A 16758-nucleotide genomic window follows, 5' to 3' on the forward strand; every position below is an offset into this window, starting at 1 on the left:
CCGCCTTCATCCCCGCCCCCCAAGCCTCCTGGCTGCCCAGGGCCTCACCGTCCTCGCTGGGGGCTCCAGGGGACGAGTCCGAGTCCGAGGAGCTGCCTGCCGGGCCCCCGCCCGCCGAGGCGTTGCCCGCCGCCTCCTTCAGCCACTTCTTCCTCTTCTTGGGGGGCGGCTCGGCCTTCACCTTGGGGGGCCGGGTCTTGGGCAGCCTGGAGGCGGCGGGCTGTCCGGCGAGGCTCCGCTCCGGCCGCGTCTGCCGCCCGCCGGCGCCCCGCTCCCCTCGCAGCAGCCGCTCCCCACGGGTCCCCCGCTCCCTCTCCTTCTCCTTCTCCTTCTCCTTCTCCTTCTCCTTCTCCACAGGCCGCGGTGGGGACGCCTTCTCAGGGGCAGGGGGCTCGGGCCCCGCCGTCTCGGGTGGCTGCTCTGGAGGCTTCTCAGCTGTCATCTTGTCAGGGGTCTCAGGCTTAGGGGGCGGCCCCGGGGCCTTGGGGGCGGGGGCAGAGGTGCCCCCGGCGGAGCCCGGGCCCTTGGCCTGCCCCGAGCGCCTGGGGGGGAACATGGGAGGGAACAGTGAGCAGCCCCCAAGATCCCCAAGTTCTCCTCCTGGGATCCCCCTGCCCAGCCCACAGTTCTAAGCACAGACCACCTTCCCTCTCGCTGCGGCAGTCTCCTCTCTGGGCCTGCCCTGGACTCGCCATCCCTCTCTGGGTCTCTGTCCGGCCCTCTTCTGTCCCCTCCTCCGGACAATTTCCTCTGCCGCATGTCCGGTCCCCCAGCCTTCTGGCCGTGCCCGCCTCCCGTCCCCCAGGCTCCCTGGTACCCACCTGACAGGCGCTGGGGGCCGGTGCCAGGGTTTCCGAGCGCAGACCCTCACGTAATCCTTCTTGTTGACGTTTTCCAGAAACTTCACATAAAGGCGCTGGTACCGGTTTTTTGCGTCCCCAAAATACCCCAAATACTACGGAGGGAAAGAGGCACAAGAGAAACTCCTTTCACCCCCCCCCCCAATCGGCGGCCCTGACACCCGAGCTCCCACTGCCCTGGGCCGGACACCCCGGCGGGGCGGGTCAGGCTTACGTTGCTGGTGGCGCAGAACTGCCGCTGCCCGTCCTTGATCTCCGGGGTGAACTTCTGCAGCAGGGCCTTCTGGACGCGCCAGATGGGCGGGGGCTCTCGGCCTGTCTGCAGCGCCAGCTGAGGAGGGGGCAGAGCGAGGCCGGCGGGGTCAGCACCTGTTCCTGCGCCTTGCCCCCCAGTGCCTGGCCCTCTGACCTCCCTCTGTACCCCCTTCGAGGAAAGGCACCGTGGTCAGCAAGGACCCACGGGCATCCGATGGCAGATTATCTTTTGGTCTCGTGAGGGTCTGAGCCCTGGGGGCCTCGCTGAGCCTGGAGACAGCTGGGGTCGGGCCTGGTCCTCCCGCGGCTCATCCAACGCTCGCAATCTGGCCCTTCATGCCTGGGCTGCGAGGCTTCAGTCATGATAGCTCCATGGTCCGATGGCGCACGCCTCCCGCAAGAGGTAGTGACAAAATGCAAGCACCTACCACCCACCCTTTTCCAGACACGGCGTCGTCTGGCCCTGAGATCGACAAAGCCTCGACATGGGGTCTTCGTGACCGGGGTAACGAGACAGACAAGCAAATGCACGAAGCGGGGCCAGGCTGTGGCTTGTGCCAAGAACAGACAGGTGACAGGGGACCTGAGACCGTTTTGTCCATCAGCCTATCCACACAGGGCAGGACCCAGGGAGAGGAGAGGCCCTCCCCTCCCCACTGCCCGCACGCCCGCAGATCCTCTCCCACACACCGACTCTCGGGTGCCCCCGACTGGGCACTGGAACCCACGGATGTGAGTGAGCCCCCAGCACCTGATCTTGGGGAGCGAGGCGGGCAGCAGGGGAGCCAGACGCAGGCACACGGAAAGTAACAGCACCGGTAGTGAATGTGTTAATGGCGGATGCCCCGGGAGCCTAGAGAAAGGACCCTCAACGCAATCTGAATCCAGGAATGCTTCCTGGAAGAAGTGACACCTAAATGAGTCTTGGGAGGACCCTGTCCCTTTCCCTGAGGGGACTGGGTGATGACCAGGGCTGCCAGGAAAGTGTGTGACTGCTGTGGCCCTAGCAGGGAGCAACTGACGGTATAGATATGTAAAGACTAAGAACACAGCCCTAACCGGTTTGGCTCAGTGGATAGAGCGTCAGCCTGCGGACTGAAGGGTCCCGGGTTCGGTTCCGGTCAAGGGCATGTACCTTGGTTGCAGGCACATCCCCAGTGGGGGGCTGTGCAGGAGGCAGCTGATCGATGTTTCTCTCTCATCGATGTTTCTAACTCTCTATCCCTCTCCCTTCCTCTCTGTAAAAAAATCAATAAAATAAATTTAAAAATTAAGAACATAGGGGGACCCGTGCACTGTGCATTATGATAACCCAGAGATGAAGGAGGAGCAGTGCCTGCCTTCACAGACTCCACAGTCAAGTGATAACAGCAGCATTCGGATGATAACCCCAATCGACTGGTCATGGCTGCCCTGAGCACCAGCTCGGAGGGAGGGAGTGCGGGGATCAATGAATGATGTCTGCCCCTGGCAGCAGCGGCAACACGGAGGGCTGCGTGCCAGGTGTTGGTTATCTAGCGTGCCAGGTGCTGGTTATCTACTCCTGGTTTTGGGTCAACTGCTCTCACACCCACGATTTCTCGTGTCCCTCCGATCAATCCGGTCGACAGAGAAGGAGTTTCCGGAACCTGATGAAAACGCGGGCCAGAAGGTTCTTCCCGGAGACTCGCACGAGAGTGAGGCCGGATGAGACAGGGACGCAGGCGTCCCCACCTAACGTGCTTTCCTCCAGGAAACCACGCTTCTCAGTCCTCCCTTCTGGCCCCTCAGGGAGCCGGGCCAGAGGCCCAAGGACTGAAAAGTCCATTTACATCCTACCCTGTCCCAAAACCCTCCGCAGGCTGGCACGGAGAGACTTGGCCCGTTTCCTCTCCCCTCTCTTGCCCCTGCCCTGCAGACCCCTCAAAGCTCAGCAGACAAGCCTCCCGCCTTTTTTATTTAGAGAGAGGAAGGGAGAGGGAGAGAAACATCGATCAGCTGCCTCCTGAACGCCCACTACGGGGGATCGAGCCTGCCACCGGGGCACGTGCCCTGACAAGGAATCGAACTGGCAGCCTTTCGGTGCACAGAATGATGCCCAACCAACTGAGCCACACTGCCCAGAGCAAGCCCCAGGCTTTTGAACTCCACGCTTCTGCATATGCAGGGCCCCTCACCAGCGGTGCTTTTCTCTCTCAGTGTGAATAGGATGTGCCCTCTTCTAGTTCTCAGAAGCCCTTGAGAAATCCATCAGTGCTCCCCCCGCCCCTCCGAGCCAGGGAAAACCACCCCCCCACTGCCTCCCCCCCACTGCCTACCTGCTTTCTCTAAGGAGTCAGCTGATTCTCTAGCTGGACTAAGTCCCTGGGCTCACCCCTTTCCAACTGGACTTGGTGTCTTCCCCCACACCCCTTTTCTCCCAGGAACCCCACCTTACTCCCCCGCCATCAGACCCAGTCACTTGGCAAACGTCCCTGCCAGCTCCTCACCAGTGCCAGTTAGTCCCAAAGCCATGTCCTTCCTGCCTCTCCTCATGCCAACGCCCACTTCCACTTACCAGGGAAGTTGGCCCACCCACCGACCCCAAATGCTGAGCTCGACCAATCAGATTCTCTTCTGGGATTTTGAACTGCGACAAGCTGAGAGGAGGACAGTAAGCCGCCGGATGTGAGTAAGCTAGACGCATTGAGCCTGCAGGGTCCATTAACATGGGGAGTGCCTGTCAGAGAAGTCACGCAGTAGACAGACTGTCACCAGAACTGGACACCTCCACAGCCACCTCCCTGCAGACCAGGAGCCCTAGCAGAGGCTGGGCCACCCAGAGCAGGTCCTCCCATTGATTCCAGACTTGGTAGTCACTGGCCAAGGCTCGACCCCTCGTATCCCCGCACATCACAAGCATGCCATGCTTTCCGTCACCACAGGGCTGGGCACAGACTCCGCCCGCTGGCTGGCCCATCTCCCCACACTTTTCTCCATCCAACAAACTCTTCTGTGCTCAGAGTTAACATCCTGCTATAAATCTTCAACATCCCCAAGTACTGAGCGGGGATATGATCACACCCATATCACAGACGGGGAAGAGGGAGCAGAGAGGGGGCCGATCCGAACTCCCCAGTTCAGCAGGCCCTTCCTCCCCACATGTGGCTCTTGAGGAATCGAAATGCAGCTGATCTGAATGTTCTATGACCATAAAATACTCACTGGACTTCGAAGATTTGGTATCAAAAAAACCCCCAAAAAACCACGCACACAAAACACCAAGTTTTTCTATATTAATTACATGCTGAAATGCTATTTTAGATATGCTGGGTTAAAGGAAAGACATTCCTGGGGCTAATCTCACCCATCTTTTAACTGTTTAAAAATGCGGATCCAGCCAAAACCGGTTTGGCTCAGTGGATAGAGCGTCCGCCTGCTGACTGAAAGGTCCCAGGTTCGATTCCGCTCAAGGGCATGTACCTGGGTTGCGGGCACATCCCCAGTAGGAGATGTGCAGGAGGCGGCTGATCGATGTTTCTCTCTCTCATCGATGTTTCTAACTCTCTCTCTCTCTCCCTTCCTCTCTGTAAAAAATCAATAAAATATATTTAAAAAAAAAAATGCGGATCCAAGAAAGTTTCAATGATGTGTATGACTCATGGTATTTCTATTGGACTGCCACCACTCTAGGAAAAAACTATGGCCCGTGGCCCATGTTTATAGATCTAAGAGCTAAGAATGGTTTCTACATTAAAAAAATATATATATTTGTATTGATTTCAGAGAGGAAAGGAGAGGGAGTGAGAGATAGAAATATCAACGATGAGAGAGAATCATGGATGGGCTGCCTCTTGCACACCCCACACTGGGGACAGAGCCCGCAACCCGGGCATGTGCCCTTGAGGAATCGAACCGTGACCTCCTGGTTCGTAGGTCGACGCTCAACTACTGAGCCATGCCGGCCAGGCGGTTTCTACGTTTTTAAAAAAATTGTAAAAAAGGAAAAGTCAAGAACATGTGCCAGAGACCCTAAGTGGTTTACAAAACCAAAAACCTTTGCTCTCTGGCCTACAGAATAACCTGGCCAAGCTCTACACCAGAGGTTTTTCCCAAGATCGCCAAGATGAGTCAGAGAAGTAAAGCTTACGGGACACCCCGGCGTGCCACCCACAAGCCATGACGCCCGGGTCCTCACACTGCATGAGGGAGGTACTAACACGATCAGCCCCATTTTACAGATGAGGACACGGAGGCTCAGGTGGGTCCCATACCAGCCTAACTCAGAAGTGGCAGAGATTCGTACCGGTCGGGTTAAAGTCAAAGCCAGGCTCTCCACAACCGTGCCGCCAGCCTGCCCTGACTCCAGGCACACGAGCGAGTCCCCAACATCTATCTGCACTGGGGACTCGGTCCCCAGGCTGGGCGCCCCCCATTATAACGCCCACTTGTGTTGTATTTTAAGCACCGAGTCCTTGCCCGGTCCCCTCCTCTGCCCCATGCCAGCCGGGAGGTGGTATCGGATGGCTCTGGCTCCAATCCCAGCTCAACACTCACCAGGCCAATGATTCCCTCTCTCTGATCGTGAACCTCCTCATCTGTAAATTGGGAGTCACGGTCCCTGCCCAGAGCCCTCCCTGTTCATTGGCCCAGTGCTGAGCGCCCAGGAGCACTGGCTGCTCCGTCGTCAGTGTTTGACAGAATTACAGAGAGAACTGCTGCGTCTGGTGCTGAGGGCACAGGCTCCCAGAAGGCAGCAGAGCCGTGAAAGCTTGGGAACACTACCATACTGCTCTGCGCCTCAGTTTTCTTCCCTGTAAAATGGGGATAATAATCCCTCATAAAGGAAGGTGATTCTAAAGACTAATCTTGGAGCCCTTGCCGGTTTGGCTCAGTGGATAGAGCGTCGGCCCGCGGACTGACGAGTCACGGGTTCGATTCCGGTCAAGGGCACATGCCTGGGTTGCGGGCTCCATCCCCCGTGGGGGGTGTGCAGGAGGCAGCCAATCAGTGATTCTCTCTCATCATTGATGTTTCTAGCTCTTTCCCTCTCCTTTCCTCTCTGAAATCAATAAAAATATATATTTTTTAAAAAAGATAAATCTTGGAGCCCTGGCCGGTTTTTCTCAGGAGTTAGAGCATCAGCCCACACACCAAAGGGTGTGGGTTCGATTCCCAGTCAAGGGCACATATCTGGGTTGCAGGTTTGATGCCTGGTCCCTGTGGGGGAGAGTGCAGGAGGCAACCAATCAATGTGTCTCTCTCACAGCAGTGTTTCTCGCTCTTTCCCCCTCCCTGCCACTCTCTCTAAAAAAAAAAAAAAACAAAGGAAAAAATATCCTCAGGTGGAGATTAACAACAACAAAAAAATTATAATAATTATTAAAATTCCTACCCTACCCCCTGAGCCTAGAGAGGTTTATAGGTAGTTGTAACAAACTTTCAAAGAACAACTAATTACTATCTTACACAAACTGTTGAAAAGATCCCTTAAAAACAGAAAAGGAAATATGACCCAATACTCATATGAGGCCATACAAAGTCAATGAAAAACTTATAGCCAAAAATAAAAAACAAATAAAACTTGGAGACAGTTTTGCACAACAATATAATATACTTAATGTCACTGAATGGAACACTTAAAAATGGTGAGAAAAGCCAACTTCATGGTATGCATAGGATATCACAGTTAAAGGGGGGAAAAAAAGATTAAACTAAATTCTGACTGTGGCATGCCCCAAATCCTGTCCAATTCCTACTATTTTTTATTTTTTTACTTCAGAGAGGAAGGGAGAGGAAGAGAGAGACAGAAACATCAATGATGAGAGAGAATCATTGATCAGCTGCCTCCTGCACGCCCCCGACTGTGTAGGGAGCCTGCAACCTGGGCATGTGCCCTGACCGGGAATCGAACCATGACCTCCTGGTTCACAGGTTGACGCTCAACCACTGAGCCATGCTGGCCGGGCCCCAGTTCTTACTATTGGTGCCTATTCAACACGTCCTTTGCTTGTCCCAGGCTGACTGGCCAAATCAGCCCCAGAAGTCTGAGGGTAAAGTGAAGTAACGTACACAGGGCACTACATACGAAGTGGTATGGCCCTGGGGGACGCAGGAGGACCGGCCAGGGGTGACACCCGAGACGCGAGGCACTGGGAACGTTCTGGTTGACGGTGGGAGGTGGTGGGACATACGTTCATTCGAGCATTTTGCTTTCCAACTTCCACATCTCTTACGACCGTTCTTTGGAATGCATCAAATTTCATGCAAAAAAAGATGATAAAGTGTGGGTGAAAGGATATGATGTCTGGGGTGGGTGGAGTGGGGCAGGGGGCAGAATGTGCTGGAATGGAGAGGGAGCAGGACCAGCCAGGAGGTGACGATGGTGGAAGCTGAGGAATGGATACACACAGTCCGGTATTCTATTTGCTCTACTTTCCCCACAATAAAACAGCTTAAAAATAATGTAGGGAGACCTAGCCGGTTTGACTCAGTGGATAGAGCAACGGCCTGCTAACTGAGAGGTCCCAGGTTCGATTCCCGTCAAGGGCACATGCCCGGGTGGTGGGCTTGATCCCCAGTGGGGGACTTGCAGGAGGCAGCCGATCCATGATTCTCTCTCATCATGGATGTTTCTCTCTGTCTCTCACTTCCTTCCTCTCTGAAATCAATAAAAATATATTTTTAAAAAAACAACAACACACACACACAAAATATAATAATGTAGGGAAACTACATTAAGTTCATCTCATAAAACACCCCATAGCCTTAACCGGTTTGGCTCAGTGGATAGAGCATCGGCCTGCGGACTCAAGGGTCCCAGGTTCGATTCCGGTCAAGGGCATGTACCTTGGTTGCGGGCACATCCCCAGTAGGGAGTGTGCAGGAGGCAGCTGATCGGTGTTTCTCTCTCACGGATGTTTCTAACTCTCTATCCCTCTCCCTTCCTCTCTGTAAAAAATCAATAAAATAGATTCAAACAAAACAAAACAAAACAAAAAAACACTCCATAAAGGTGTAATAGCAGTCATTACCCTTACGATTAATTCATCCCACAATTTCTCCATCTGTATTTTAGAAGGAACAACACCCACGATTAAACGAAATGTGACGGCATACACCGAGGCGCGAACACGGTTCCTGCCCCATAGTCCATGCCCAGTCAGTGACAATGACTGATACAGAGAATGGCCTCAGCTTTCAGTGTGGCCAAAGGGTGCTTAATGGCTCACTGACCTACCACGTGCTCGCCCTCCTCGCTCTGCCTCATCCCCCGCGAGGAGCGCTGCACGGGCATCTGCTGTCACTCACCCTTGGCGAGCACTAATGGGAACCCTCTGGTCCAATTCTACGTGCCCAGGAGCCCGGCATACCTTCTGCAAAGGTGATATGGTCAGCTCTGCAGGCCAGCGGGGCCCAGCTGCAACCACCCCACTCCAGGTGTGGGGGGAAAGCAGTCACAGGTGATATGCAAATGAGTGGGTGTGGCTATATGCTAATGACACAGGCCAGGGGCTGGATTTGGCCCACGGGGGTGGGCGGGCTGGAGCTCGCTGGTGTGGAGTATCTGGAAGCAGTGAACGGGCAGGCCTGCGTAAAATGTTTCAGATGTGCCTGGCACATAGGCATGCCCAACCCATTGGCTATTGCATTACAGGTGACGTCATGTTCATAGTTGTGTCATGTCGACACAGGACAGGTCACCAGGACATCCTCCAGAGACCAGCCCTCACCTGCTTTGTTCCTCACTACAACCCAGCACCCAGGATAACCGCGATCAACAGTCAACAATGGCTCTAGCTGGTTTGGCTCAGTGGATAGTGCGTCGGGCCTGCAGACCTAAGGGTCCTGGGTTCGATTCCAGTCAAGGGCACATGCCCGGGTTTCGGGCTCGATTCTCTTTCATCATTGATGTTTCCCTCTCTCCCTCCCTCTCCCTTCCTCTCTGAAATCAATAAAAATATATTTTTTAAAAAAACAGGTAACAATGGTGTTATCTAGTTATAGGGAACAGACACACACAACAGGATCCCAGAGGCAGCGTGTCCCCGGGGCCCCGCGGGCCGCCTCGGTGGCGCCGCACCTGCAGCCTGGCCTGCAGCGGGCGCTCAGGGATCGCGGCGGGGACCACCCCATCCGGCCGGCCAGTCGGTCGGTCGGTCAGTCCAGCCGCGGGGCAGGCCGGGAACTCACCTTGAGGGAAGGTATGTCCTCCGCCCGGATGACGAACTCGTCGCGCTCGCGGAAGATGCCCTCCCCGCCGCTCTCGCCGGCCTCCTCGTCCGTCTCCCCGCACAGGGCTGCGGTCTCCTGCTTCTTGGCCAAGTGCAGGGGCCGGGCGTCCGGCGGCTCGTGGTCCTCGGGGGAAGGGGCGGCCGGCTCCTCGGGCGGGGCAGCGGCTGGCGGGGGCGGTGGGGCAGGTGGCGAAGGCAGGGCAGGTGGAGGTGGCGGAGGTGGCGAGCTGGGCGCTGGGGCCGGAGCCGGGGCCGGAGCAGGAGCCAGAGGAGCCGGAGCAGGAGCCGGAGCCGGAGCGGGAATGGGAGCTGGAGCTGGAGCTGGAGCTGGAACTGGAGCCGGAGCCGGAGCCAGAGCTGGAGCCGGAGCGGGAGCCACCAAGGGAGGTGGCGAGGGCAGGGCTGGCGGTGGGGGTGGCGGCTGGGGCGTTGGGGCAGGCGGCGGAGAGGGCGGGGGCTTCTCCTCCAGCAGCGGGGGCTCTGGGGGGGGGGGCAAGAGGAGCATCAGGGCTGGACCCCCGAGGCCCCCCTCCCCGCTCCCCAGAACTTCCACCTGCTTTCCATCAATATCCGGCACGTCCCTCAAATTTCTACTGCCTGTGAAAGGTGCTCCCAGCCTGTGCCTCGTCTCCTCTAGGGTGCCAAGCCGCCCCCTGCACCCAAACATCCCTCCTGATGAAACCGAGTTCTGCAGCTACCACACACGCTACCCCTGCCCCCTTCCCCTCCGTTTCTTCTTACTCTTGTGGCCCTTGCTCCTCCTCCAAAGCTCCTGTCCGACCCTGCTCTCCTATCCCGTCCAGTCACCGTCCTGACCTTCAACACCCACCCGTACAGACACCCCCAGGAAGCCCAGGCCCCTGTAACTTCTCTCTCCAATGCCCTCATCAGTCTTCCCACCCAGACATTCCTTGCTCTTTGCCAGCCTCCAAAGATCCCATTCTCTGTAGTTCTGTAGCCCGATTCCATTGCTCAATGCCCATGCGGCCCCCTCCTCCTACCCCTTCCATGGTCAGGAGTCTTCTATGCCGTTAAAACTCTGTCCTCGCCCTGGCCCGTTTGGCCCTGGCCGGTTTGGCTCAGTGGATAGAGCGTCGGCCTGCGGACTCAAGGGTCCCAGGTTCGATTCTGGTCAAGGGCATGTACCTTGGTTGCGGGCACATCACCAGTGGGGAGTGTGCAGGAGGCAGCTGATCGATGTTTCTCTCTCATCAATGTTTCTAGCTCTCTATCCCTCTCCCTTCCTCTCTGTAAAAAATCAATAAAATATATTAAAAAAAACCACCCTCTGTCCTCACCCAATTGTCCCCCTCTGGTCCTCTCTCCCCTGCTCCCTAGCTTAGTCTCTAGGAAGCTCCTTGTCCTGCCTTCTTTCCAAATGCCATCTGCCATCTTCTCTTGTCCCTGAATATGAACGTCCCTTCCTGTGACGAGCCCTCTGCCTCCTATCGCCACCCAGGTCCCTGAGGCCAGTGCCCAGCTCCCGCTCCATCCGGAGCTCCTGAGCCCCAGCGCCCATCTGAATGCCCATTTTAGTCCTGACCATCGTCGCGTGGTGGCCTCGATGCCCTTGCCTGGCTCCAGCCCCCATTCCTCCCTGTTCTTCCCGATCCCGAAAGCATCCCCTCCCTGCCTCTGCCGCCTCCTTTCCTGCTCAGAGGTCCCATCTTCCTCAACCCCAGCCCTTCTCCAGTCCCGGGATAGCCAATGCCCTTCTCCTTTATACTAACTCCTGATGGGTTTCCCTAACATCCTTCTCTGAGCCCTCAAGCCCCCCCTCATTAACTGCCCCTAATGCCCTCCTCCAAACCCCAACACCTGTCACCCTCACTAAAGGCCCTTACATTTTGTCCAAAGCCTCAGATCAGAACCCCGCACAGACCCAGCCATACCCCCAGCCTTCCCCTCTTGCCCTCCACAGGACCTGGCGAGTCAGAGTTCCAGTCTCTTTTTAAACTACCCTCCCTATGCCTCTCTCTGCCCCGCCCCCCGAAATCTCCCTGTCCTTTATCACACACATCGCTAACTCCGGAGCCCTTCTCAGGGTCCGCATCCGCTGCCAGTTTAAAAAGCTCACCCAGTACCCCGTTCCCAGCTGCCCCCGCCACTTCTAACCTGCCCTGTCCCCCAGCATTCTCCAGCGCCCACCTTGGGGCCCCTGCACCCACATAACCGTCCCCAGGGTTGGAACCCCCTGCCCCGCCCCCGGACCAGCTTCCCAGAGCTCACCAGGCGTGCCATTGGTGCTGGCACTGGGGAGCCCTGGGAGAGGGGGTGGCCCTGGGACTGGAGCCTCAGTAGCCAAGGGAGGCCCGTCCGGAGTGGAGGTGTCCTTGGGCCCAACGAGGGGCGGGTCGTCGAGGGCGGAGATGGCCGACGAGATGCTCTCCTGCAGGTCCCGGTTCTTGGCCACGGAGTCTTCCTCGTCCGAGGAGAAGGAGGGCAGCGTCTCCAGGTTCCGTTTCAGCTCCTCGTCCAGCCGCTTGCAGGGGGACGGGCAGCCCAGCCCCAGCCCCTCGCTCTCCGCAGCCTCGAGCGCGCCGCCCAGGCCAAAGGCGCCCGTGGGCGGGGGGTGCGGCACGGTGGGGGCGGAGGGCGGCTGGGGCTGCAGGCCTCGGGTGGGCACGGAGGGCGGCCCGCTCTTGGGGGGGCTGAGCGGAGGCGTCATGCTGGCCTGGTAGAGCGGTGGGTGGCGCTTGCCCGACTTGAGGAAGTCCAGGAAGGAGGCCATGAAGCCGGACTTCATCTCTGGCTGCTTCTCCTCCACTTCCTTGATCTTGGCCTCGATCTTCTCCCGAGTCAGGCTCGAGTCCAAGCTGTTGTGGTCGGCGCCTGACAGGGCGTCACCCGAGGAGGCCCCCAGACCCTCACCAGCCTTGGGCACAGACAGCTTGATCTAGATACAGGAGTAGTGGGGGGGGTCAGGGCCCAGGAGTTGGGCCCCAAGTCCCCTCCTCCCTCAGACCCACGAGTCCAGAACCCCAGCCCCCCTCAAACTTCAGACCCTAAAGTGGAAGTTCCCAGACTCAAGCCCGTAGAATCCTTGCATTCAAGTCCACAGACCCCTCCTGATTCCAGAACAACAGGACTCAGTTCCATCCTTTTATTACTCACTGACCTCTCCTTGCTCCGTCCAGGAGCCCAGGGCTCCAGCCCTCCTTCCCGCCCACACCCAGGAATCTAGGATCCGCCATGGATGAGAACCCACCCTCCAACCTCTTGCCTCCCTCTAAAACCCACGTGTCAGTTGTCAGATCTCCCCAACAGTGGAATCCTAGAATTCCAGCCCTTAGAGCAGTGGTTCTCAACCTTCCTAATGCCGCGACCCTTTCATACAGTTCCTCATGTTGTGGTGACCCCCAATTTCATTGTTACAAATTGAACATAATTAAAGCATAGCGATCCATCACAAAAACGATATGTAATTATTTATGTGTTTTCCGATGGTCTTAGGCAGGGGTCCTCAAACTACGGCCCGCAGGCCACATGCAAATACAGATATTGGATTTGTTCCCGTTTTGTTTTTTTTACTTCAAAATAAGATATGCGCAGTGTGCATAGGAATTTGTTCATAGTTTTTTTTTTTAAACTATAGTCCGGCCCTCCAACGGTCTGAGGGACAGTGAACTGGCCCCCTGTTTAAAAAGTTTGAGGACCCCTGGCCTTAGGCGACCCCTGTGAAAGGGTCGTTCGAGCCCCAAAGGGGTCGCGACCCACAGGTTGAGAACCGCTGCCTTAGGTTGTAGAAATAGAAACCAACTGAGCCAGTGTGGCTCAGTGGTTGAGCTTCGACCCAGGAACCAAGAGATCACTGGCTTGATTCCTGGTCAGGGCACAGGCCCAGGCTGCAGGCTCGATCCCCAGTGGGAGCCACGCAGGACACAGCCAAGCGATGATGTTTATCATCAGGGTGTCTCTCTCCATCCCTCTCCCTTCCCTTCTCTAAAAACCAATAAAAAATATTTAAAAAAATAAAAACGTAAAAAGAAATATAAACCGTATCCCCAGTCACACTCATGAACTTCCAACGCGGCCCGACCCTCTCCTTTCTCTAAGACTCGGGCGCTGGGGCCCCACTCGCCCTCACCTTCAGTGGCTTCAGGGGCTCCAGCCGGGCGCCCCCCGCTTCCTCGGCCTTCCTGCCCCGGCCACGGCCACGGCCCCGGGGTTTCTTGGCCCCATCCGTGGGGGTGGAGGACAAGGATGGCCCAGTGGTGGTGGGGACCTCGAGCGGGCGGATCCGGGGTCTTCCCCGGGGCCGGGGCGGGCCGTCGCGCTTGGCCTTGGTGGGCCTGCGGCCCCGGCGCCGGGGGCCATCGGGGCCGGGGTTGGGCGGGCAGAAGTCGATGTCACCGAGCGGCGAGAGGGCCGGGCGGGAGCGGCAGCTGGACACCAGGTCAGGGAGACGCCGGGGGTTGAGGCGGATGTCGGCAGGCACGTCGGCCTTGTCCTCGTCGGCCTCGAACTCGTACTCCTGGGCGTACAGTTTCTTGGGCGTCTGGAAGGGAGGGTCGCGGCGGCGGAGCAGGTGGAAGGAGGACGTCTTGAGCAGCTTCTTTGGCTTGGTAGAGCAGAAGATGGGCGAGGTCAGGCCGCCCTTGGGCTCTGAGGCAGGGGGCGGCGGCGGAGGGGGCGGCGGGGCTGCCTGGTGCGGCCCGCTCTGGATCAAGCCCAGAGGCTCGGCGTTGACCGTGGAGGGCAGCTCGGGCGGCTTGCTGTGGTCGAGGCCCAGGCCAGGCGTCTCCGGCCCTGCTCCAGACGCCCGACTGGGGCAGTAGGGCCCGTAGGGATCATAGGCGGGGGGGCCAGGAGGGGGCCCAGTGCCCGCCTTGGGGTCACCTTCGTCCTCGGGCGGTCCGGCCTTGCCATAGTCGTCGGCGGCCCCTCCGCCGAACATCTCCTCCATGGTGGGGAAGAAGCTGCGCTCCTCGTCTTGGAGCAAGGAGTCGGGGAAGCAGATGGAGGTGAGTGGCACGAAGCGGGGGGCCTTGGTGCCCTGTGGGCTGGGGCTGCGGTAGGCACCCGAGGGATCCTTCCCCTCGCTGTTAGGCGGGCCCACGCCAGTGTCACCGGGCCCGGGGGGCAGCGGTTCCAGGGCCCCGAGCAACTCCTGCATGGCACCTGGCGGCTCCAGGCCCTCCTCGGGTCGCAGGCGGGGGCTGGGGGCGCCAGGCTCCAGCCCATGGCTGCGTAGATGGGCCTCGAGCTGGAGAGGCATGGGTGGCGGAGGCGGCGGGGGCGGTTGGGGTGCCCCGTCACGGGTGGCTGGTTCAAGGATGTGGACTCCGACTTTGGGGGTGCTGGAGGACGGGCTGGGGGTGTGGCTGAGGACTGAGGGCAGCAGCTGTGGGGGAGGAGGAGGCAGCACCAGTGGGAGGTCAGGGCCTCCGGCCTCCAGGAGGAGGCCATGGGGCGTGGGCTGGGCAGGCTGGGCCGTGGGAGGCGGGGGTGGCGGGCTCTTCTGGAGAAAGGCCCCCAGCTCCTTGGCACCTGCCCCATAGTGGACAACTGAGGTGGCCAGCCCCTCGGGGGTCTCACCACCCCGTTCCGGCCCTTTCTTCTTCTCCTTCAGCCTCCCCAGGCCTAGCTCCAGGGCCGCGGTGGCACCCTCATCGAGGCTGGCACTGGTACGGATGACGCTCTGCAGATGGTACCTCTGGGGATCTTCCTTGGCCAGCTCATAGGGCGTGCCCGGGGGACCCCCAGCCCCGCCGCTCCCCCCAAGTCCTTTGGAGGCGTCTGCCGCCCCATCTTCGCCCACCAAGCCATCGGCTCCTGAGGTCCTCGGGGGGCTGGGCGCCTGCAAGAGGTGCTGGATGAGGAACTCCTCGTCCTCCGTGCGCTCAGCGGGAGGCCCCCCGGGGCCTGCCAGCAGCTCCGAGCCATCCCCCTTGCCTTTGTAGCCACCTGCTCCGCCTGCATAGCTGCCGGCTCCCGGGGGTCCCAGGAATGGGGCCGAGGCCAGGACGGAGCTCAGGTATTTGCCAGGGGCTCCTGGAGAGCCGACTCCAGGCGGGCGACCAGGGGCAGGCGGCGACTGCAGCGGGCGGATGATGTGAGAAGGGCTGGCCTCTCCGCCGCCACCCAGGGAGCTGGGACCCCAGCCACCTCCGTGGCCCGAGAGCGCCGGGGAATGGCCAGTACTATAGCTGAGTGAGGGGCTAGCTGTGGGCAGGCCCTGGGAGTGGGCAGCTGGCCCTGGGTACGGCTCCCCCTGCACCCCATACAGCTGCCCCTGCAGCTGGTCAGGGGAGTAGCTCTGACACGTGGCTAGGCCAGGAGGCTGGGGGCCACTGGGGGCCTGGGGAGGCCCCCCCGAGTAGCTAGGGCCTTTGCTCAAGTCCTGTGCTTGACCCCCTCCAAACCCTTGCCCATAGGCCTGGGGTCCTAGAAGGCCCTGGGGCTGACCAGGAGAATAGGCCTGGCCCCCCGTCCCGCCAGCTCCAGAGGCCTTCCCAGTGGCATAGGCCGCTGCTGGACCACCCAGGCTCTGGCATTTGGGTGTGGCTGTTGAACGAGGCGGTGGGGGCCTGTTGGCACCACCCGCAGCTGCCCCATAGCCGCCTTTGCCCGTCTTATAACCAGGGGACTGAATGATGGGGCGGTAACCTCCGCCGCCGCCCCCTGCTCCACCTCCTCCGGCCGCCTCGGGGCCCGCAGCCCTGCCTGACGCCCCAGCCGTGGCTCCACTGGGCCCTGCCTTGCTAGGCTCCCCAGCGCCTGGGGAAGGCTCCCCACCACCCAGGGGGCTGCAGGCCAGGTTGGCCCGATGGCCCATGGAGGGATAGCTGCCGCCACAGCTCAGGTAGTGCTGGAGGGCGTGGGCGGACGGTGGGGGCGGTGGGGGCTGGGCACTGGCCGGCCGCTGGTAGTGCTTGATGACGGTGTCCTGGCGGGGCAGGGCCCGCTCGGGCGGCGGGCCTGGGGCAGCACCCGAGAAGTTGTAGAGCTGTGGGGAGGACTGCTCGGCGGCAGCGGCGGCAGCAGAGGAGGAAGCCAGCAGGTTGAACTGCGTTGGGAGGTGTCGGGGAGGCGGAGGTGGGTCTGGGGGGCCAGGGCGGTAAGGAGGGGTCTGGGCCGGGCCAAGACCAGCGGGCCCCAAGACACCACCCCCCGCCAGGCGCTCAAAGCCTAGCGAGGAGGGCACCGTGGGCGCCTGCGAGGGCTTCAGGTGCAGCACGTCATGAGGGGACAGGAGCCCGTTAGCCGGGGGACTGAATGGGGGGTCCTGGAGGCTGAGGGACGAGGGCACCGGGAAGGGGCGGCTGCCGAAGGAAGCCGGGTGCTGGTAGGCCGACAGGGCAGAGGAGGACGGAAAGGTGCTGGAACCCGGCAGGGCGCCCGAGATGAAGAGCTCCGTGGGGCCTGGCGTATGCATGGCTGGGGATGACGGAGGAGACCATAGGTCAGGGTGGACCACAAGCCGGCCCCACCCTGGCCCCCGTGAGTTG

At 59.5% G+C, this 16758-nt stretch overlaps 1 protein-coding gene across 2 annotated transcripts in view; it reads right to left on the bottom strand.

The window, feature by feature from the left end:
- Positions 1–16758, bottom strand: part of PRR12 (proline rich 12) — a 30229-nt gene that overhangs the window by 9691 nt on the left and 3780 nt on the right. For both annotated transcript variants that reach the window (XM_059665278.1, XM_059665277.1), the window contains exons 4-9: positions 13395–16687; positions 11537–12203; positions 9267–9787; positions 1075–1191; positions 822–955; positions 49–542 (exon numbers count right to left, since the gene is read on the bottom strand). In XM_059665278.1, coding sequence (XP_059521261.1) covers positions 49–542; positions 822–955; positions 1075–1191; positions 9267–9787; positions 11537–12203; positions 13395–16687 — 5226 coding nt within the window. The remainder of the gene's footprint in view (positions 1–48; positions 543–821; positions 956–1074; positions 1192–9266; positions 9788–11536; positions 12204–13394; positions 16688–16758) is intronic.

This window comes from Myotis daubentonii, chromosome 15, assembly GCF_963259705.1.
Source record: "Myotis daubentonii chromosome 15, mMyoDau2.1, whole genome shotgun sequence".
In the NCBI taxonomy this organism is placed as follows: Eukaryota; Metazoa; Chordata; class Mammalia; order Chiroptera; family Vespertilionidae; genus Myotis; species Myotis daubentonii.